The 23,470-nt window shown below is 43.4% G+C and overlaps 1 protein-coding gene and 1 long non-coding RNA gene across 2 annotated transcripts; one reads left to right on the forward strand and one right to left on the reverse strand.

Annotated features, from left to right (window-relative positions):
- The first annotated feature begins 20,720 nt into the window (after window positions 1–20,720).
- LOC121774494 lies at window positions 20,721–21,032 on the forward strand. The gene has a single exon (XM_042171358.1). The coding sequence runs from the start codon at window positions 20,721–20,723 to the stop codon at window positions 21,030–21,032; it is 312 nt and encodes a 103-aa protein (XP_042027292.1).
- Window positions 21,033–21,252: 220 nt separating this feature from the next.
- LOC121774843 lies at window positions 21,253–22,964 on the reverse strand. Its single transcript, XR_006045038.1, has 3 exons — window positions 22,301–22,964; window positions 21,599–22,202; window positions 21,253–21,501 (listed from the first exon to the last, which is right to left on the reverse strand). It is a non-coding gene; the product is annotated as an uncharacterized LOC121774843 (long non-coding RNA).
- Between the last annotated feature and the right edge of the window lie 506 nt (window positions 22,965–23,470).

Below are 23,470 nucleotides of genomic sequence, written 5' to 3' on the forward strand. Positions count from 1 at the left end.
ACAGTTAGATGCTTTGCCACTTCTAGTCGTTGCCCCCTTTGATCGTTAGTGTACTTCGAATTAATTTTGCTTATCATTAACATCTTGGTAGCTTCTTTCGATCCTCAGTTAAACTGCTCGACTGGGGAAAAGAGGGCCACGAGACTGAGGCTGAAATACAAGCTCAGTATAAGTCTGCAAGTCTAGGTAGGTCTGCAAGTTAGTATAGGTCTGTGCAGAGTAGGTGTACAAGTTGGTGGCCATTTGACTAAAATGCCCTTAAAGGCATTTGGGCATTTTGGTCCGAAAAATGACTACATATATACAATATGTAATTATATTTAAGGTTAGAGTCGTCTGACGATATTTTTTTTATTAAGGACCTGCAGTGTCACAAACGGAAAAGTTAGAGACACTCTATTACTTAAACCAGCATGAAACATACACTTGCATATTAGCCCATAGGCCAAATTAGATATGTAATTCTTGGAACAATTATAGTTGTAATTCATATTTATTCCAGATGCTAGCCAAATCTGAAAATTAGGATAATCATCGTTAAATAAATTTTTATTGTTATTGCACTAGAAAATGGTTTCAGAACCATATCTGTAATAGCCGCGAGCTAAATTTCTGAGATTTATAAAATGAAGTTGGAACGAAGAACAACTACATCCTTTCAATTATGTACAATGAGAATATGATGCTCAAACTGTGTTTGAGGAAAAAGAAAACGTTTTCGGAGGGATACAAAACTAGAAAATTTAAAGAACGAGGATGGATCAAATGAAACGAAAGTATAACGTTTATTTCTTAAGTAAATGGAACACAATATACAAGTCTCAAGCTAAGTCTTAAATTACAATCGCTTGACGATGAAAACGAAGAAAACGAAATTATAATAGAACAACTCTATTACATTATAGAGGAAAGTGATAAGGCTAATTTCATGCATAGGTCTAGGGGATAAATTTGTGAATTTGCTCGGTCTAACACATGTTTTAAGCCAGGTGTATAGAAGAAATTCGTCAGGTCCAGGAAAAGAAGAAGACAATCACACGCCCGAGGAAACTGGCGCGAATAAGTGAACATTGTGAAAGAAATTGCAAGACTGAGTAAATCTCAGAACTGAAGGGTAGAATGGAGATTTCTACGAAGGTTCTAGAAGATTATGTCCGTGTCTATAAAAGGAAGGTTGCATGCATTCTGGAGGGATCTTCTCGGGGAGAGACCTCACTAACAGTCGGCAGCTAGTTCACTTTTCTATACACTTGGGTTTTTAGAGGGAAATTCAGGGGGTTCCGCGCTGGGGTTCACTTTCGGCTTTCACGTTTCAAGTTGGGTTGTAACACCGTCCTGTTGAGGGCGAAGAAACAAGTTCCCGTTTACTTTTCTCGCATTTTGTGGTTTCCACCGAGCTTCGCTGTTCGAAGCTCGGCATTCTGTTTTATCGACTATTTCCATGTTTTATGCAAGTTTAATTTTCTGTTATGTCGATGTTTGATTTTGCTGTTGTGATTTTCTGGAGTTTTGAACTAGCTTGCTTGTTTTGGATGCGTTTCGCAATTGTTTATTGAATCTGTGCAGAGTAATGACTGAATCAGAGTGATCGGAGTTTGTTGGTGAATGAATCGGAGGTCTGAATTTGGTTTTGTAGTTTTGATTGTGGAAACGTTTAAATTTGATGTTAATCGGGGTAGATCTGTTAGATCGGAAGTTCTGGAGTGGAATCTAGTTGTTGTTGGTTTCGGATTGCTTGGATCCGAAGTGGATTAAGCGTTCGACGTGAGATCTGAGCAGAGTTGGTTTATTTTAATGCCTAGTCTTCGTGTTTTTATTTCGCTTCGTCTAGTATATGTAGATCTGAGTTATTTCCAGTTAGTCGTAAGTTTCCGACGACCAAACTTTTACATTCTGTTCGAATCTGGGTATGTGCTCTGTTTCCTTCATTTTCGTGTTTAATCCCGTTGAAGAAATGCATGTTGTGTTAGTTAAATACTCAGTTAGTTATTTGCAGCTTTTCTGCCGTTCTTGTTATTTCTTGGTCATGGTCCCCACTGTTAGTTGTTTCCTGTCTAACTAAATTAGGTAGTCGTTTACACGGTCTAGTAAGTGAATTTAATATACCGAAGTCTTGATGATGTTTGATCTCAACATGTTTACAGTTTTCTAGGTCTAGTGTTTACATTTCCTGCCTAGGTCTAGTAGTAGTAATACCTCAACCCTGTTTGCGTGGCAGCAGCCGCTTTTGTCAAGAGTCTCTAAATGCTTTCTTACGTGTCCATCTTCGTGGGATCGACCCCTGCTTCTCTATACTAAATCATAGTATTCGGGTTGAGGGATCTTTGAAGGGGAGTTAGTGTGTCCAACGACAGAGCATTCCGTATTCTATTGAGTTCCTAGACCAAGTGATCTAGTGGATTCATAGGACCTGGCATCTCGACCTAGCACATCACATTTTCACCACACACGCAAACCACGCACTTCAAATGGCGCCGTTGCCGGGGATGGATGGCGTATTTTGTGATTGTTTTTAGAGGTTTTTGGTTTATTTTTCTTTTATTTTCGGTTTATGAGCAGAGGCTCACAGTCTACCTACTGGAGTAACTCGTCTGGGTGGGAGCAAGGTCAATTCATTTGGCAGGTCAAGGAAACCGCCTCCACAGTACCCACCAGATCAGGTCCGAGTGGATTTACTAGCGACGAATCTTGGGCGTCGTCAGGACGTGAAGATCCGGAGTCACCATCAGAGTCAGAGACAGAGTCAGAAACAAGGGAAACAGAGGAAGTAGTCATGGCGCAAGTAGTAGATCCAGATCCAGAGATCGGTTCGTTAACCGCTCATTTAGATGGAGAACCAGCTCAGACTATAGTGATGAATCCACGCCAGAGGACTATTGAGATCAAGACAAACGTACTCGGCATCTTGCCAACATTTTCTGGGCGAAGAAGTGAGTGCCCGTACAAATTTTTAAATGAATTCAGTAAGTTGTGTGGTATTCAGAAGAGGCCGAATGATGCAAAAGAGGAGGATTATCGCCTACGCGCGATTCCTTTCACTCTGAAGGGAGAGGCCAACACATGGTTATTGAGATTGCCCCCGGATTCTATCCGCACATGGAGGGATTTCAAGTTGGAATTCTTAGATTATTTCTTCCCGTCCAACAAGACGAATGCGCTGAAAAAAGAAATATTAGAGTGTAAGCAGGATTACGACGAATCCTTGAGTCAATATTGGTCGAGATTCAAGGGGTTGTTGGATGCGTGCCCGAATCACCGAATGATAGAGGCAGAGACCTACTCTCTGTTTTACGAAGGGGCGACTCCTGAGTCGAAGGATTTAATGAATTCCTCGAGCGGGGGGAATTTCACCAGAAAAAGGGGAAGTGAAGCAAGAGAAATCCTGGGGAAGTTGATCGGCGCTAAGAAGGCGTACGACAACCCTAGGAATGCAGTGAGGAGAGGATCAGTGAATGCCATAAGAGAGCAAGAAGATGATAAAGTAGAAGCAAGGATTGACAGGCTCAAGAAGGCTCTTTTGAACGCGATTCACAAGGGAAGGAGAAATCTCCTGGTCCAGGAGATAATCAAATTCAGCAATATTACGGGACCCAGGAAGGAGATTATCAGGCCCAAGTCAATGCAATGGGAAGTTGGAATCCCGATGGGAGCTGGAATCCAGGGAGACAGGGAGATGCACCCTAGAGGAACCATCCAAATTTCAGATGGACTGACAACGAACAGAACCAGTCAGCACCATAACCGAATCAGCAGTTTGCACCTCAACCCGAGAGACAAGGTAACTGGACAGGAAGGAACCAAGAGGGGTAGGGCAACTGGATCAATCAGAACCAAGGAGACCACTCGAGCTGGGGAAACAGAAATCAGAACAATCAAGGGAACTCTTATGTACCACCGCACCAAAGGAATTTTCAAAACAATTACCAGGGTCCAGGAAATCAGTACAACAACTCTTCAGGAGGTCAAGGAAACGTTCGTCAGAATCAAGTGAGTGGACCGACCCTGAGTATGGGGCCAGGGCCCAGTCAGCCAACAAAAAGTATCAATGATATGGTGCACGACCTCGTCATTTCTCAGCAACATATGCAAAACAACTAGCAATCTAACAATGACGTAGTGCACAAGCTTCAAGACGCTCAGCAGGAGCAAAAGGCAGCAATGGATATGCTGGCAAAGCAATTATCCCAGATAGCCACTTCTTTGAGTGATATGAGGGGGAATGAAGGAAAGATTCCCGCCTCAGTAAGACCACCTGATAGAGCGAATATAAGTTAGATTACCTTGAGATCCGGGAAAGGATATGAGGGGCCAGTGGTAAGAACGAAGTAAGCGACAGATCCCAAGGAAGGCAAGAAGGAAGAGGATAAAATTCCGAGGCCCAGGAACTTGGAGGGTGAAAATTCCTAGATCAAGGATGACTTTAAAGCAGGAGATTTGGAGAGGCCCTTGCCTAGATCAACTGAACCATTCTTCCTCAACCCAGAGCTAGAGATGGAGAACGATGTAGTAAGGGAAAAAACTGGAGAGTTCTCGGCTGAAAGTTCTACAGGAGCAGGGAAGCAACTGAAACCTTTCCCAAGCCGGGGGGAAGCCAAGAAGAAGAAGGAAGAACCGGTAGACTTCATGGATATTTTTAGGAAATTGGAGATCAATCTACCATTCTTACAGGCTTTGAAATTGCCAGTGTTTAGCAATTTCATCAAGGAATTTATAGCTGGGAAGGCTAGACCCAGTGGAAAAATTTTGATAGGCGAGAACGTCTCTGTAGTGATTCAAAAGCGGAAGATGCCTTCGAAGTGCAATGATCCAGGTATGTTTACTTTGCCCATCTCTATTGGTGAAATAAAAATTGAGCATGCCATGTGTGATTTAGGGGCTTCGATAAATGTGTTACCACTGTCTATATACAAGAAATTAGTAGGAGTGAGCATGGTGAATACGAAAGTAGTGATCCAGCTAGCGGATAGGTCGTGTATCTGTCCTGAAGGAGTGCTTGAGAATGTGATAGTAAGAGTACATGATTTCTTGTACCCAGCTGATTTTCATGTGATAAAGATGAGCGATAATGAGTCTGCAGAGTCTGGCGGAGTACTTTTAGGGAGACCTTTCTTACGTACCGCCAAGACTATCATTGATGTCTTTGATGGCACCATTTGCCTTGATTATAATGGGGAAAAATATACATTCAGCATAGATGAGGCAATGAAGAAACCTCTTGACGTTGAAAATTTGCATGTTGTAGATGTTATTAACCCCCTGGTCCAGGAATATCTTGAGACAGAATTAATGCAGGTACAGATCGAGAAATCCGAGATGAGTCATACTATTGATAGAGAAGTAGCCAGTAGGTGTGAAGCCATGAAAACGAGTGAGTTATCAGATGATGAACTAGCTGAAGCGATTCTGGAATTCTGCACGAACCCGGAGCTAGCTAGATCAAGGAGTACACCTTATGTGGCGAGCATGGAAAATTCTACTAAGTCTACGAAGGGAATAACGACTGAGTCGACAGAGAAAAATCCCTTACCTCAAGAAAAAGACGTTCCTAAGAAAGAGCTGAAGACACTTCCACCTGGGCTCAAGTATGCGTATCTAGAGGAGAATGAAAATTTCCCGGTGATTATTAACAGCAGCTTGACCAAGGGACAAGAAGAGGAATTGTTGAAGGTGATTCGGAGGAACAAAAAAGCTATTGGGTGGACACTCTCTGACTTGGTAGAAATCAGCCCAGATCTGTGCATGCATCACATTCGATTAGAAGAAGGAGCAAAACCTTACAGAGATCCGCAACACAAGTTGAATCCGAACATGAGGGAAGAAGTGCTGAAGGAAGTATTGAAGCTGCTATCCCTAGGAATCATTTATTCCATACCCGACAGTGAATGTGTTAGTCCAGTGCATATGGTACCAAAGAAGTCGGGAATACAGGTGGTCAAGAACGATAAAAATGAGTTGGTCCCCACTCGACTTGTTACTGGGTGGAGGATGTGTATTGACTACCGTAAGCTGAACGAGGCTACTAAGAAGGATCACTTCCCGTTACCTTTCATTGACCAGATGTTGGAGAGGTTGGCGGGCAAGCAATATTTCTGTTTCCTGGACGGATATAGTGGGTATTTTCAAATCTATGTGGATCCCGAGGACCAAGAGAAGACAACTTTCACGTGTCCCTTTGGAACGTATGCTTACAGAAGGATGCCGTTCGGTCTGTGCAATGCGCCAGGCACTTTTCAGCGGTGTATGATGAGTATCTTCTCGGACCTACTGGAGGATTGCATCGAGATTTTTATGGACGACTTCACTGTGTACGGGAACTCATTTGACTCATGTTTGGCAAGTTTGGATATAGTGCTGAGGAGGTGTCAGGAAAAGCATTTGGTTTTGAATTTCGAAAAATGCCACTTTATGGTCCCTGAGGGAATTGTCCTAGGGCATGTGGTATCAGAAAGAGAAATACAGGTAGATCGAGCAAAGGTTGAGGTGATCTCAAAACTGCCTTACCCGACCAATCAGAAAGAAGTGAGAGGATTCCTAGGGCACGCAGGATTTTATAGAAGGTTTATAAAGGATTTCGCAAGGATTGCTCAACCACTCACTCACTTGTTACATAACGATGTTGATTTTGTTTTCGATTAGGAGTGCAAGAAAGCTTTTCAGTTGTTGAAGGATAGATTAGTTTCTGCTCCCATTATCAGAGCACTAGATTGGAGTTTGCCATTTGAAATAATGTGCGACGCAAGTGACAACGCAGTGGGAGCGGTGCTAGGTCAAAGAGTGGATGGGAAAAGCTACGTGATTTTTTATGCGTAAAAAACGCTCAATCAGGCCTAGAAAAACTATGATACCACGGAAAAGGAAATGTTGGCAGTCGTGTATTCCTTTGAAAAATTCCGACCATATTTGCTTGGGTCGAGGGTGATAGTCTTCACTGATCACGCTGCAATAAAGTACTTACTGGCGAAGGAGTCTAAGCCAAGGTTAATCCGTTGGGTGTTACTTTTACAGGAATTTGACTGGGAAGTTAGAGACAAGAAGGGAACAGAGAACAAGGTAGCCGACCACTTGAGTCGTATTTTTCAAGGTGAGACCGACGAAGCTATATCTGATGCATTTCCAGAAGAGCATCTGTACTATGTAGGGATATTTCCTAGACCTATCAGTTGGGAAAAGATCATGGCGTTAACAGGTCCAGGAGATTCTGAGAAGGGAAAATGTCATCTAAACGATGAGCCATGGTTCGCAGACCTAGCAAATTACTTGGTCACTGGAGAGGTGCCCAGTTCGCAGGAAATCTCCCGTGCCCAGAGGATGAAGCTGAAAAGCAAAGCCAAGTATTATTTCTGGGACGACCCATATTTGTGGAGAATGGGAGCTGACCAAATGATCCGGGGGTGTATCCCGGAGTGGGAACAGAGGGATGTGCTGAATCATTGTCATGCCCTAGCTTGTGGAGGTCACTTTGGACCTAGGAAAACTGCAAGGAAGGTGTTAGATAGCGGGTTTTACTGGCCTACATTGCACAAGGATGCTTTCGAGTTTTGTCAGAACTGTGAGAGGTGTCAACAGACGGGGGGGAATCTTCAGGAAAGACGAAATACCGCAAGTTCCAGTGATTGTTTGTGAGATCTTCGATGTCTGGGGAATGAACTTCATGGGTCCATTTCCATCTTTATACGGAAATACGTACATACTTGTGGCAGTTGATTATGTTTCGAAATGGATAGAGGCCAAGGCGACCACATCTTGTGAAGCTAATGAGGTAGCGAAATTTCTTAGAGCCAACATCTTTAACAGGTACGGAGTGCCCAGAGCGATAATATCTGATAATGGGACGCATTTCCGTAACCGGACTATTGAAACTCTAATGAGAAAGTACGGAGTGCACCACCGCCTTTCCACACCGTACCATCCTCAATCAAATGGGCAAGCGGAGAACTCCAACAGGGAGATAAATGCGATATTGGAGAAGACGGTTAATCCGTCTAGGAAAGACTGGAGTAAGAGGCTTGGAGATGCACTATGGGCTTACAGGACAGCATACAAAACTTCTATTGGGATGTCACCCTACAGGCTTGTGTTTGGCAAAATGTGCCACTTGCCCGTGGGAGTAGAACACCGAGCATATTGGGCGGTCAAGGAGATCAACATGCGACCCCAGTCCTGCGAAGAAGAACGAAAATTGCAGCTACAGGAGTTGGAGGAGCTGAGGCTGGAGTCATATGAATCGGCAATGTGGTACAAAGAAAAGACGAGACTCTGGCATGACAAGAATCTCCGGACCAAGGAACTACAAGTTGGGCAGAAAGTTCTCCTGTTCCAATCCCGGCTCAAGTTAATGCCTGGTAAGCTGAAGTCTAAATGGATTGGACCATACACTATTGTGAGTCTTCGTGCAAATGGAGCAGTAGAGATCTAGGGAAGTGCTTCAAACTCTACTCCTTTTCTTGTCAATGGTCATAGGGTGAAGGTATTTAGGGATAACTCGGAGATGTGTGTAGTGGACGAAGTGCCGCTACGCGCACTCCCTGATATCGCCTAACTGGCCTGGGAAGGAAGTGTTCTAAGTGAATTCCTCGGTCAGGTGACTAGGAAGTTTTTTTATAAATATATCTTGACCTATGGAATCTTGAGAGCACTTGAAAACAAAATTTGTAAATATTTAATCGCTTTCTTTAAATCAAGAAAACTCAAACAAATCAATTTTTTTTTCGGAATACCAGACTCCTTAAGGGAAATTTTATACTGTCATATCCTTGACCTGGGAGTCTGGCGTTTCATTTTTAGTGTGATGTTTTTTCTAAGTATGGTATTGCAGAGATATTCACATGGGGCAGGGAATTGAGGATTAAAATTTTGGAGGGAGTCAGCGCCGGTTCGAATTTTAAAAGGTAACTTTATGGGGAGGCGTACGGTTGCTAGCGTCATGCCTGCAACAGCCTGCAAACCGTCCTCTCCCATACCCACAGGCATCGAAGCCCTTGACTACCCCATCCTCCACTAGACCGTTGATCGTGAAGAAGACAGTCCCCAGACCGAGTGAGACAGAGAAGGAGACGTCGGAATCTCAGGCAAAGAAGAAAGCCAAGGTGACCCAACTGTCCGTCCCGCCCAAGTCTGGCTCCCGCGGGGGCCAGACCCCTAATTGATTCCCCCTCCCCCAAACCAAGTAACTTTTACTTTTCATCTTTTAATTTTTTTTCGTTTTCTGTTTGCGTTTATCTGTGCCAGCATGCTCTGTTCTGTATATACGTGTTGCAACTTCCCACACTTAGCCCACTCCGTGGTCTAAGTGTGAGACGGGGTTGTTCTGTTTTTGCATGTTTTGGTTTTGTTTGTTATGATTTCTCCCACTTAGTCCGGTGTACGGTCTAAGTGTGAGAAGTTTGTTGTTTGTTTGTTTTGTGTTGTTTGGTCTGTGTAGTGTTGTTCTTACTTCCCTATTTCCCCCCTTCACTAGGATTAGCTTGGGGACAAGCTTGAGTGAAGTGGGAGGGGGGGGAGTAAGTGCAATTTTTGTTTTTGTTAGTTTTTGTTTTTTTTAATAAGAGTCTTAGAGTCTCTAAGTTTTTGTGTTTGTGTGTTGCATGAGCTAGTGGATATAATAAGGCAAAGAATTCCCTTAGTGAGAGCGATTGAAGAAAGTATACACGCCAACTTTGATGCCTTTTTCCTTAATAAACTAAAAGCGGTCTGAATGAAGTAAGGACGATAGAAAATGCCTTAGATAACTTAGCTGTGCAGCCCTACTATAAAAGTGAGTTATAATCCTAAACACTTTGAGCTAACATGAAAAAAATGGGCTGCCACTTGATGCTTACGGAGTAGAGTCTAAAGGAGAAAAAAATGGGTTATGGAGGAATAAACTGGACGAAGTCCAGAACTGGTGGTATAAGCTGGACGAAGTCCAGGAAAATGAGGTATAAGCTGGACGAAGTCCAGGGGAGGAATAAAATAACAAATCGGAGGTATAAGCTGGACGAAGTCCAGGGGAAAAAAGGGAAAAAAGAAGATTAATTACTCAAGGGCAGGAAGTGATAATTACCTGACCCAGGAATGAAAAAAAATATAGAAAAATCGGGAGACGATAGAAAGGAGAAAACTCTCATAACCCGACGCATCAGTGGTGTAACTTTAACTTTGGAGCGTTTCGATCCTAACATCCCTGGTGAGGACTGAGTGATCGAGCGAACCTAACCGCTGGGAAATCAATAGGCTATCTTGACGAACTGACGGACCGTTTAGGTAGAAGAAGGAAGGAGGAGGATTTGAAGACTGTAGACGATCGAAGAGAACTTAAGCTTGTGGGGACAGTCGCCTAAAAGTTGAAACTAGTTCATGCTTGTCTGTTGTTTCTTTTTGTGTGTTGTCTTCTTTTATGAGTCTGTGCAGAGTAGGTGTACAAGTTGGTGGCCATTTGACTAAAATGCCCTTAAAGGCATTTGGGCATTTTGGTCCGAAAAATGACTACATATATACAATATGTAATTATATTTAAGGTTAGAGTCGTATGACGATATTTTTTTTATTAAGGACCGGCAGTGTCACAAACGGAAAAGTTAGAGACACTCTATTACTTAAACCAACATGAAACATACACTTGCATATTAGCCCATAGGCCAAATTAGATATGTAATTATTGGAACAATTATAGTTGTAATTCATATTTATTCCAGATGCTAGCCAAATCTGAAAATTAGGATAATCATCGTTAAATAAATTTTTATTGTTATTGCACTAGAAAATGGTTTCAGAACCATATCTGTAATAGCCGCGAGCTAAATTTCTGAGATTTATAAAATGAAGTTGGAACGAAGAACAACTGCATCCTTTCAAATATGTACAATGAGAATATGATGCTCAAACTGTGTTTGAGGAAAAAGAAAACGTTTTCGGAGGGATACAAAACTAGAAAATTTAAAGAACGAGGATGGATCAAATGAAACGAAAGTATAACGTTTATTTCTTAAGTAAATGGAACACAATATACAAGTCTCAAGCTAAGTCTTAAATTACAATCGCTTGACGATGAAAACGAAGAAAACGAAATTATAATAGAACAACTCTATTACATTATAGAGGAAAGTGATAAGGCTAATTTCATGCATAGGTCTAGGGGATAAATTTGTGAATTTGCTCGGTCTAACACATGTTTTAAGCCAGGTGTATAGAAGAAATTCGCCAGGTCCAGGAAAAGAAAGAGACAATCACACGCCCGATGAAACTGGCGAATAAGTGAACATTGTGAAAGAAATTGCAAGACGGAGTAAATCTCAGAACTGAAGGGTAGAATGGAGATTTCTACAAAGGTTCTAGAAGATTATGTCCGTGTCTATAAAAAGAAGGTTGCATGCATTCTGGAGGGATCTTATTGGGGGAAGACCTCACTAACAGTCGGCAGCTAGTTCACTTTTCTATACACTTGGGTTTTTAGAGGGAAATTCAGGGGGTTCCGCGCTGGGGTTCACTTTCGGCTTTCACGTTTCAAGTTGGGTTGTAACACCGTCCTGTTGAGGGCGAATAAACAAGTTCCCGTTTACTTTTCTCGCATTTTGTGGTTTCCACCGAGCTTCGCTGTTCGAAGCTCGACATTCTATTTTATCAACTATTTCCGTGTTTTATGCAAGTTTAATTTTCTGTTATGTCGATTTGTGATTTTGCTGTTGTGATTTTCTGGAGTTTTGAGCTAGCTTGCTTGTTTTGGATGCGTTTCGCAATTGTTTATTGAATCTGTGCAGAGTAATGACTGAATCGGAGTGATCGGAGTTTGTTGGTGAATGAATCGGAGGTCTGAATTTGGTTTTGTAGTTTTGATTGTGGAAACGTTTAAATTTGATGTTAATCGGAGTAGATCTGTTAGATCGGAAGTTCTGGAGTGGAATCTAGTTGTTGTTGGTTTCGGATTGCTTGGATCTTGAGTGGATTAAGCGTTCGACGTGAGATCTGAGCAGAGTTGGTTTATTTTAATGCCTAGTCTTCGTGTTTTCATTTCGCTTCGTCTAGTATATGTAGATCTGAGTTATTTCCGGTTAGTCGTAAGTTTCCGACGACCAAACTTTTACATTCTGTTCGAATATGGGTATGTGCTCTGTTTCCTTCATTTTCGTGTTTAATCTCGTTGAAGAAATGCATGCTGTGTTAGTTAAATACTCAGTTAGTTATTTGCAGCTTTTCTGCCGTTCTTGCTATTTTTGGGTCATGGTCCCCACTGTTTTTTTTTCCTTTTTTTTTACCTACTGTTAGTTGTTTCCTGTCTAACTAAATTAGGTAGTCGTTTACACGGTCTAGTAAGTGAATTTAATATACCGAAGTCTTGATGATGTTTGATCTCAGCATGTTTACAGTTTTCTAGGTCTAGTGTTTACATTTCCTGCCTAGGTCTAGTAGTAGTAATACCTCAACCCTGTTTGCGTGGCAGCAGCCGCTTTTGTCAAGAGTCTCTAAATACTTTCTTACGTGTCCATCTTCGTGGGATCGACCCCTGTTTCTCTATACTAAATCATAGTATTCGGGTTGAGGGGTCTTTGAAGGGGAGTTAGTGTGTCCAACGACAGAGCATTCCGTGTTCTATTGAGTTCCTAGACCAAGTGATCTAGTGGATTAATAGGACCTGGCATCTCGACCTAGCACATCACATTTTCATCACACACGCAAACCAGTTGTGACATCCAACGTCCAACGGCCCGATAGGCTGGGAACATCAGTGTGACAGCCGTGAGTATAGAGCCCATTCCCTCCAAATTATAGCCAAAGCAATCAAGGGAAAAACGGTTAACACTCTCAGCCTTGTGCCAGCAAAACGAACAAGGAAAAGGGACATCATCTCCTTACTTAGAGGGGACCGAAACCCTACTAAAATGAGTGCAGCAAGGACCTGCAACAGCTTGCAGATACCTGCCCTCTCAGCTAGTACCGAAGGCTGCTCTGAGGCACGTACAACCGGCCACTCCACCCCAGCAGCTGCAGAAGCTTATCCCCTTAGATGCAACGGTCTCCATTCCCTATTGTACTTGTAAAAGTCACAGGAAATTCAGTAGGTGTGCAGCCGAGAAGGAGGGCTGAGATACCCTGCCAAACGATAACAAAAGAGGTTATAAGTGCCAATTAATGCACGAGTACATCCTTGTAAGTTGCTGCAGAGGAAACATCCAAAGAACCGTCCATCAAGGACTCTTTCCTGCCCAAAAATACTAGCCTTTGCAGGCTTTCTGTTAGGCAATACAAGTATAAGTAACCCCTCGGCCCCATCCTCCCTCATCACCACAAATCAATAGTAAGGCAGCAAGCTAAAGAGAGGGAGAAGGGGTTGAGTTTAGAGACGGAAAACCAGAGCAAATCACAGCAGGTAACCCCTCCAACGACTTAAGTTCTAGTTCATATAGCTCTTAACTTCATGTATGAACCCAAGCATGCTAAGATACCATCGTTTCATAGCCTAAGCATGAGCATAACACAAGTAAAACACTAGTGAGCTCCACTATTATTCCAAGCAGCATACCTAGGCTCAGAATTTAGAAACATGGTGATAATAACCTTGACAATAGCAGATATTGAAGTAAGCATCGATTTCAAAAATGCGACTTTGCTAAACCGAGGGGAACTCAATTGATAACTCATCTTAGGGAGTTTACAAATACTAGAATCACAAGCAGTATTCGCAAGTCCAACAAATCTTTCCGCCTCAGACTTTAACTTAACATAGTCATTGTCCAAATACCATACGAATAATTTAAGTAGCGAAAAGGGAAAGAGAAAACTTAGCTCCTAGACGCGAGCTGGGCTATACAAGCCGAAGCGGCAAGACCCTAGAGCAGCACCGCCGCTGGACAGATCTGACACGACGGGCCATAGGCAGCGGTAGCAAACCACAGTGCCCAACTGGATAGCCAGCAAGACGGCTGCTTCACCGCATCAGGAAGACTCTGAAGCTGCAGCCGTGCGGTGCCGATTAGACGGCGATGAGTCCCTCACCTACCTAGGGTTTCTAGATTTGAGGTCCATATGGTTTAGTCGAGAAGGGGACAAGAGAAGTAGAAAATCCGAAGGGGTAGGGAGGAGACGACGTCGGCGACGGCGGACGCCTCTAGGAGACACGACGAGAGCAGCGGCTCCGTCGATTCACCGAGGTGGAAGGAGGAAGTTAGGGTTTGAAATTGAATTTGGGAAAAGAAGGGAGAAAGAGAGAGAGAAGGCCGACGGTGGTGAGGGAGTATATTCTCCTTTGGGCCAATTCCATTATTTCTCATTTGGGCCTAGGATTTTAATTAGTTGGGCCAATAATTGTTTTAATTAAGATGGGCCTGCTTGGCCAAGAGGAAATAATGAATTGGGCCTTCTCTTTAAAGATTGAAATGGGGCCACTGCCCCTAGTTGACTGGGCCATTAAACTTAATCCCTAGAACCCGGAAATTATTAGCAGTGTTAACATAATATTCAGTGGGACTTTTATTAGTCAAAGTAAGTATTTCAAAATACTTAAGAAAAATAACGGGGATTTATTGTACTTGAGAAGTTCGGCGAGATCCCAAATAAATTAAATCGTTGATTTAATTAAAGATTTAAAAAGATTTATGGATTTAGAAAGAAAGAAGTAAAAAAATAAGCACACGCTTAGGCATGCATGCACGCAAGATAAATAATTACTTAAGCCTAAATTAAGTATATTATTTGTTACTGAAGGGGCGTCGTCGCATGACAAGTAAAATCCAGTCAAGGAACGCTCATTTGAAAGTTTAAGCGAAAGAGGTGGGCTTTTCTTTCAAAATGTGATTTTATGTGAAAACGTGAATATTTTTTAGATGAGTTGTCATGCCATGTTTAGTTTATGATTGCCTATCTGTTGGTTATGCCAAACTAGTTAAATCGAATTCGGGTCCCAGTAGGGCCGCAAACCCTACTCGGACTAGTGTACACATTGGAACCGTGTGCTAGCGCTAGAGTTGGCCGGTCCAGTGACTGTCATGGAATGTGGTCACATTCCCGGTTCACACAGATCAGATATGGTATTTCATGAGAAGTTATATGACTGCGCAGTCTACTTTTGAAAAGAGAAAAGTTTTAGTGACCGGGAATTATTTTCAAATAAACCCCGAGCTCACTCAAGTTTGGCTGACAACTAAAAGAGAAATGTTTTCGGCAATCAGCCCACGGAGTATATCAAGTACTCAGCCCTGCATATTGTTTTTTTAATGTGCAGGTTGATAGTGGTCGAGGCAGAGGAGATGTTGGGGATAGTAGATTAAATAAGTAGTGAGGTAGCTAATGTAATATGTCTTCATACATATTACTTCGTCTTGGTACCCTTCCGCTGCAAAGTTAAGAACTGCTTTAGAAAAGACTATGCACTAGTGAACTACTCTGATTTCGATGTGGTTGTACCCTTCTTACATTAAGACTATGTTTCCTTGAATTGAGTATTTATTCATGATGAGCTTGAGACCATTTAGTAAGTTTAGTCTCGAAATAGCTACACTTTCTATTACTATGGAGTTGTGGTCGTGACAGAGTGGTATCAGAGCACCGTTCTTTCGCTCTGGACCCAAGAACCTTTCTTCAAAGCCTTAGTCAAGAGTAACAGTACTAGGCTAGGAAGTGAGTACAACGATAAGTACAAGGATCCCAACACCTCGGCTCGACACGGTCAACTGCAGCAAAAGGGGTTGACGCCCACTCTCTCAGAAGAAAGTCTTAAAGAAAGTATTATTTTTCCCTTTCGAGAAGGAAAAATGAGTTTTATGTGAGTTTATGAAAGAGAGAAAAATGTGTTTTCACAACCCTATATGGGAACGAAAATATTTGATGAAATGATTACGTGATGCAGCGTGATATTTGGTACTTTGTACAATATATGTTTTTATATGTGATTTTCAAGAGCTTGAGAGAAATGTATAAATGTTATGTGAGACTATGTATGCGAACCTAGAGTGCTTAAGAAAAGTACATTAGGTGAGACACATATGACCAAGTACTCGTAGAACGAGAATAATTTTACCGCCTTCAAGGGCGACGAGACCAACTGAACCCGTTAGTTAGGGTGAACCCCTAATTCTATAGAATTACGAGATAGTAACGATGAACTATGAAGTACTATTTTACGATCTTAAGCGGTAACGAGAGAAAGTCCATTCCTTTTGAGCACACATATAGTATATGTATGTATATACCAATCGTTGATAAGATATAAGGCCACAGAAAGATTTAGTATCACATTTGGGAAACAACGGATCGGCCATACCCTCCTTTTAAGCAACCTTTCATGTATATATATATTTTTCATTCATGAGCTATATTGAGAGCCTTATCCTTTTCGTGTAGAGATGGCACGTCAGCGTTACACACACCGTCGACCACTCCGGGCTAGGACAGACTCCGAGGCAGTCGTGCTATCACGCCCGCATTTTCTAAGGATAGAAAACACGATTGATCGCGACTATGGGAGGATTAAAGAAGCGGGGAAGAAAGGGGAAAACAACACAACTCGACCAAAGCTCGAAACAAATGGGAATAGCTCGAATAAAATCAGAGTATCTCAACACTCAACAACTCAAAAATAAATATTATCTCAGCGATACAAGAACTCAAAAGAAGGATAACTACTCAGCGGAAGCATTTGAGAGAAGGAATATGCCACGTGTGAAGACATGACACATTCTAGATACTTAAATTTCTTCAACGGTCTTGCTCAACACCCACCGCACCCGTCACGCTTTAGAGCGCATTTTCAATTTCTTACAGTGTAGCGACAGGGAGCGTCTCACCTGTGTAAACTTCCAGCTGGTCGGATTCGCCGATTTCTGGTGGGAAGCCAGGAGGAAGATCATGTCTCGTGAACAATTGGCACTCCTAACTTGGGAAGAGTTTAAGAATGAACTGTACGACAGGTACATTCCCAAGAGCTATCGCAAAGCAAAGGAAGTGGAATTTTACAATCTGAAGCAAGGAAGGAGTCGGTGACCGAGTACGACCGGATGTTTTGCGACATGTCTCGCTATGCACCTGGCCTAGTGGACACTGACGCGAAGATGTCAGAAAATTTTGTGCCGGCTTGAGGTCCGATATCAGAATGATATTGGCTAGCCATGGAGGTCTGTCCTACACAGAGTCACTGGGCCGAGCCCTTGACATCGAGGCAGCTATGCCTAAGGAAAGACCGACTGCACCGGTCACCACTGTGCCACCACCGCAGCAACAGAATCCTCGAGAGAAAAGGAAGTGGGAAGGAGACCGTGTCCCGACTGAAGCTAGGAAACCACAGTTCACTCAAAGGCCACCACAGAGCAGTGGGCGCCAGACTGCCCCAACTCAAACTGTGGAGCGCCGAGCCCAAGCCCCTCACTGTACAAGGTGCTCCAGGAACCATCACGGTGAGTGCAAGGCCAGGACCGACGGGTGCTTCAACTTTGGCCAAAAGGGACACTTCTCCAGAAACTGCCCAGACAAGGTGACTGGATCGGGAGGAAGGCAGAACTATAAAGGACGGCGTCCGCAACTGCGGGCACTCCAAACCGACCAGGAGGGAGAGAATGCGGCACTCCCCGCACCACAGCCTCAGCGGCAGCTACGCCCGAGACTCCCCACTCAGGCAAGAGCTTTCGCACTCCGGCAGAAGCAGCCTAAGGTCGAGTAGGGGAAACAGGAGCAAAACAACTTGGCAGGTATGTGAACTCTCCTCAACGTACCTATTGCCATTTTGTTTGATACTGGTGCATCGCACTCTTTCATATCAGCACCTTGTGTGGATACATTGAACTTGCCTACAGATGAGATTGAACCTAAGATGAGGGTGTCCTCACCCGTAGGAGGCCTTATAGACATCTCACGAACTTGCTCGAACATAAAATTTTCTATGGGAAATCTGGGCCTAGTGGCTCATAACTTACACGTGATGTTGATGTGGAGCGTCGACATCATACTAGGAATGGATTGGTTAGCCGAAAACTATGCTATCATCCATTGTAAGGAGAGACAGATAGCGTTACAGTACCCCGGGACAGAACCTGTAATCTTCCATGGGATCTCTATGAGACGAAGGAAGTATATTATCTCTGCCCTGCAAGCAACCACCATGATGAGGAAAGGATGCCCTGCATACCTCCTCTACTTGAACGGATAAGAGAAGGAAGACAGGAAGATCGAGAACGTAGCAGTAGTGCGAGAATTTCCTGATGTATTTCCGGAAGCACTACCAGGATTGCCGCCAGACAGGCAATTAGAGTTCACCATCGATCTGGAGCCAGGATCAGCCCCAGTATCGAAGGCGCCCTACAGAATGCCACCAAAGGAGTTGGAGGAACTCAAGATACAGTTACAAGAACTGCTAGACTTGGGTTTCATCCGACCCAGTGTATCGTCGTGGGAGTGCTATTCGTGAAGAAGAAGGATGGCACCTTGATGATGTGTATCGACTATCGAGAGCTGAACAAGTTAACCCTCAAGAACAAGTACGCTTTACCGAGAATCAATGACCTCTTCGACCAGCTGCAAGGAGCTGGGGTCTTCTCGAAGATGGACTTGAGATCGGGTTATCATCAGCTGAGAGTTCGACAAGACGATATACCCAAGACCGCATTTCGCACCAGATATGGCCATTACGAGTTTACTGTAATGCCTTTTGGGCTTACAAATGCCCCATCTGCGTTCATGGACCTAATGAATCGCGTGTTCCACCCATACTTGGACAAGTTCGTCCTAGTCTTTATAGATGACATGTTCATCTACTCGAAGAACGAGAAGGAACATGAGGATCATTTGAGGGCCACTTTAGACACGTTAAGAGCCGAGAAACTCTATGCTAAGTTTAGCAAGTGTGAGTTCTGGCTTAACGAAGTGAACTTCCTTGGACACGTAGTGACAGCAGAAGGGATTCGAGTGGACCCTGCTAAAGTGGAAGCCGTGCATCGTTGGCTGTCACCAACGACGCCTAATGAAATTCGGACTTTCCTAGGACTAGCAGGATACTACCGAAGATTTATTGAAGGGTTCTCCAAGATAGCGAGACCAATGACTCAACAACTCAAGAAAGGAGTTAGGGTCGAGTGGACCCCACAATGTGAAGCAAGCTTCCAACTGCTAAAGGAGAAGTTGACCACCGCACCAGTTCTAGCCGTGCCAGAACCGGGAGTCGACTATGTGGTGTATACAGATGCATCAAAGGTCGGACTCGAATGCGTGCTTATGCAGAATGACAAAGTGATCGCATATGCGTCAAGCTAGTTAAGGCCGCACGAGTTGAATTACCTGACACACGACTTGGAATTGGCGGCAATGGTACATGTTTTAAAAATTTGGAGACATCATCTCTATGGAGTTCGATGTGAGATCTTCACAGATCATAAGAGTCTCAAATACTTCTTTGAGCAGAAGTATCTAAATATGAGACAACGCAGATGACTAGAATTAGTCAAGGACTACGACTGTGGTATAAATTACCACCCAGGCAAAGCGAAAGTCGTAGCAGATGCCTTGAGCAGAAAGACTGCACCCCAAGTGGCTACTTTCCTAACACAAGAGGAAGAACTCCTCTGTGAATTCGCCAAGATGCGACTGGAGATAGTAAGAGCCCCAGAGACGGTGGACAGCAGAATCTCCACCTGGGTTATAGAACTAGATTTAAGGGCCAGGATCATCGACGCCCAAAGACGAGATGAGGCGTTAGAAAAGATTCTCCTAAAAGTGAGGATCGGAAAATAGGACGGATACCGCGAAGGGGCGGATAACGCCCTCACTTTCGAAGGAAGACTGTGCGTACCCAATGACGAGGCACTCAGGAACGAGATCATGAGTGAAGCTCATGAGACGCCCTACACTGCTCATCCTGGAAGTACGAAGATGTACCAAGATTTGAAGAAGCAATTCTGGTGAGATGGCATGAAGAGAAACATAGCGTTGTTTGTAGAAAGATGTCTGGTTTGCCAGCAAGTGAAGGCATTACATCAACGACCCTGTGGGAAGTTGCAACCTCTCGAGATTCCAGAATGGAAATGGGAGCACATTGCAATGGATTTTGTGACAGGATTGCCAAAATCCTAACGAGGAAATACTGCCATCTGGGTGATTATAGATCGCCTCACCAAAAGTGCTCATTTCATACCGATTCGAATCACATATGGATCAGACAAGTTGGCTCAGATCTATGTGCAGGAGATCATACGCTTACATGGTGTACCAGTAACGATCACTTCAGATCGAGATATGAAATTTACTTCTAGATTTTGGATAAGCCTACAGCGAGAACTGGGCACACAGCTGAATTTTAGCACAACATTCCATCCACAGACGGACGGACAGTCCGAAAGGACAATCCAGACATTGGAGGATATGTTGAGAGCCGTAGTGCTAGACCGTGGGGGAAACTCGGAGCCAGTACTGCCACTTATAGAGTTCGCCTACAACAACAGTTACCAGACAACTATAAATATCGCCCCATATGAGGCACTTTATGGAAAGAAGTGTATATCACCGCTTTACTGGGATGAAGTCGGTGAGAGAAGGATTCTCGGACCTGACTCTGTAGAGGAAATGATAGAAATTGTCCGACGGATCCGAGAGAGGATCAAGGAAGCTCAAGATAGGCAGAAATTTATGCAGATGCTCGCAGAACCGACCTACAGTTCAAGGCGGGAGACAAAGTTTTTCTGAAAGTATCCCCGTCGAAAGGGATAACGAGATTCGGCGTCAAGGGCAAGCTAAGACCACTTTTCATCGGACCTTATGAAATCCTAGAAATGGTCGACCCTGTGGCGTACAGATTAGCACTTCCGCCGAGCTTCGGAAATGTGCACGATGTGTTTCATGTGTCACAATTGAGGAAATATGTGTTCGCCCCCAAACACACAGTACACCAAGAAGAAATGGTGTTAGAACCATATTTGAGTTATGAAGAGAAACCGGAAGCAATTTTAGATCGAAAAGTAAAAGGGTTGAGAAATAAAACTATGGTGACAGTGAAAGTCCTATGGAAGCACCACGGCCGCGAGGAAGCGACGTGGGAGCTTGAAGATAAGATGAAAGAGAAGTACCCAGAACTTTTTGAGTGACCTAAGCAAAATTTCAGGATGAAATTTTCGCTAAGGATGGTAGAATGTAATAGCCGCGAGCTAAATTTTCGAGATTTATGAAACGAAGTTGGAACGAAGAACAACTACATCCTTTCAATTATGTACAATGAGAATATGATGCTCAAACTGTGTTTGAGGAAAAAAAACGTTTTCAGAGGGATACAAAACTAGAAAATTTAAAGAACGAGGATGGATCAAATGAAGCGAAAGTATAACGTTTATTTCTTAAGTAAATGGAATACAATATACAAGTCTCAAGTTAAGTCTTAAATTACAATCGCTTGATGATGAAAACGAAGAAAATGGAATTACAATAGAACTACTCTATTACATTATAGAGGAAAGAAAACTAGTTTCGGGCCTCCTTTAGCACTGATTTCGGCCAACATCCAACGGCCCGATAGGCTGGGAACATCAGTGTGACAACCATGAGTATCCAGCACATTCCCTGCAAATTATAGCCAAAGCAATCAAGGGAAAAACGGTTAACACTCTCAGCCTTGTGCCAGCAAAATGAACAAGGAAAAGGGGCAGGATCTCCTTACTTAGAGGGGACCGAAACCCTACTAAAATGAGTGCAGCAAGGACCTACAACAGCCTGCAGATACCTGGCCTCTCAGCTGGTACCGAAGGCTGCTTCGAGGCACGTACAACCGGCCTCTCCACCCCAACAGCTGTAGAAGCTTATCCCCTTAGATGCAACGGTCTCCATTTCCTATTGCACCTGTAAAAGTCATAGGAAATTCAGTAGGTGTGCAGCCGAGAAGGAGGGCTGAGATACCCTGCCAAATGATAACAAAAGAGGTTATAAGTGCCAATTAATGCACGAGTACTTCCCTGTAAGTTGCTGCAGAGGAAACAGCCAAAGAACCGTCCATCAAGGACTCTTTCCTGCCCAAAAATACCAGCCTTTGCAGGCTTTCTGTTAGGCAATACAAGTATAAGTAACCCCTCGGCCTCATCCTCCCTCATCATCACAAATCAATAGTAAGGCAGCAAGCTAAAGAGAGGGAGAAGGGGTTGAGTTTAGAGACGGAAAACCAGAGCAAATCACAGCAGGTAACCCCTCCAACGACTTAAGTTCTAGTTCATATAGCTCTTAACTTCATGTATGAACCCAAGCATGCTAAGATACCATCGTTTCATAGCCTAAGCATGAGCATAACACAAGTAAAACACTAGTGAGCTCCACTATTATTCCAAGCAGCATACCTAGGCTCAGAATTTAGAAACAAGGTGATAATTACCTTGACAATAGCAGATATTGAAGTAAGCATCGATTTCAAAAATGCGACTTTGCTAAACCGAGGGGAACTCAATTGATAACTCATCTTAGGGAGTTTCCAAATACTAGAATCACAAGCAGTATTCGCAAGTCCAACAATTCTTTCCGCCTCAGACTATAACTTAACATAGTCATTGTCCAAATACCATACGAATACTTTATGTAGTGAAAAGGGAACGAGAAAAGTTAGCTCCTAGACGCGATCTGGGCTATACAAGCCGAAGCGGCGAGACCCTGGAGCAGCGCCGCCGCTAGACAGATCTGACACGACGGGCCAGAGGCAGCGGTAGCAAACCGCAGTGCCCAACCGGATAGCCAGCAAGGCGGCTACTTCACCGCATCGGGAAGACTCCGAAGCCGCAGCCGTGCGGTGCCGATTAGACGGCGACAAGTCCCTCACCTACCTAGGGTTTCCAGATTTGAGGTCCATATGGTTTAGTCGAGAAGGGGACAAGAGAAGTAGAAAATCCGAAGGGTTAGGAAGGAGGCGACGTCGGCGACGGCGGACGCCTCCGGGAGACGCGACGAGAGCAGCGGCTCCGTGGATTCACCGAGGTGGAAGGAGGAAGTTAGGGTTTGAAATTGAATTTGGGAAAAGAAGGGAGAAAGAGAGAGAGAAGGGCGACGATGGAGAGGGAGTATATTCTGCTTTGGGCCAATTCCATTATTTCTCATTTGGGCCTAGGATTTTAATTAGTTGGGCCAATAATTGTTTTAATTAAGATGGGCATGCTTGGCCAAGAGGAAATAATGAATTGGGATTTCTCTTTAAAGATTGAAATGGGGCCACTGCCCTTAGTTGATTGGGCCATTAAACTTAATCCCTTGAACCCGAAAAATATTAGCAGTGTTAACATAATATTCAGTGGGACTTTTATTAGTCAAAGTAAGTGTATCAAAATACTTAAGAAAAATAATCTGGGGATTTAATGTACTTGAGATGTTCGGCGAGATCCCAAATAAATTAAATCGTTGATTTAATTAAAGATTTATGGATTTAGAAAGAAGGAAGTAAAAAAAATAAGCACACGCTTAGGCATGCATGCACGCAAGATAAATAATTACTTAAGCCTAAATTAAGTATATTATTTGTTTATGAAGGGGCGTCGTCGCACGACAAGTAAAATCCAGT

Source organism: Salvia splendens, chromosome 17 (assembly GCF_004379255.2).
Source record: "Salvia splendens isolate huo1 chromosome 17, SspV2, whole genome shotgun sequence".
In the NCBI taxonomy this organism is placed as follows: Eukaryota; Viridiplantae; Streptophyta; class Magnoliopsida; order Lamiales; family Lamiaceae; genus Salvia; species Salvia splendens.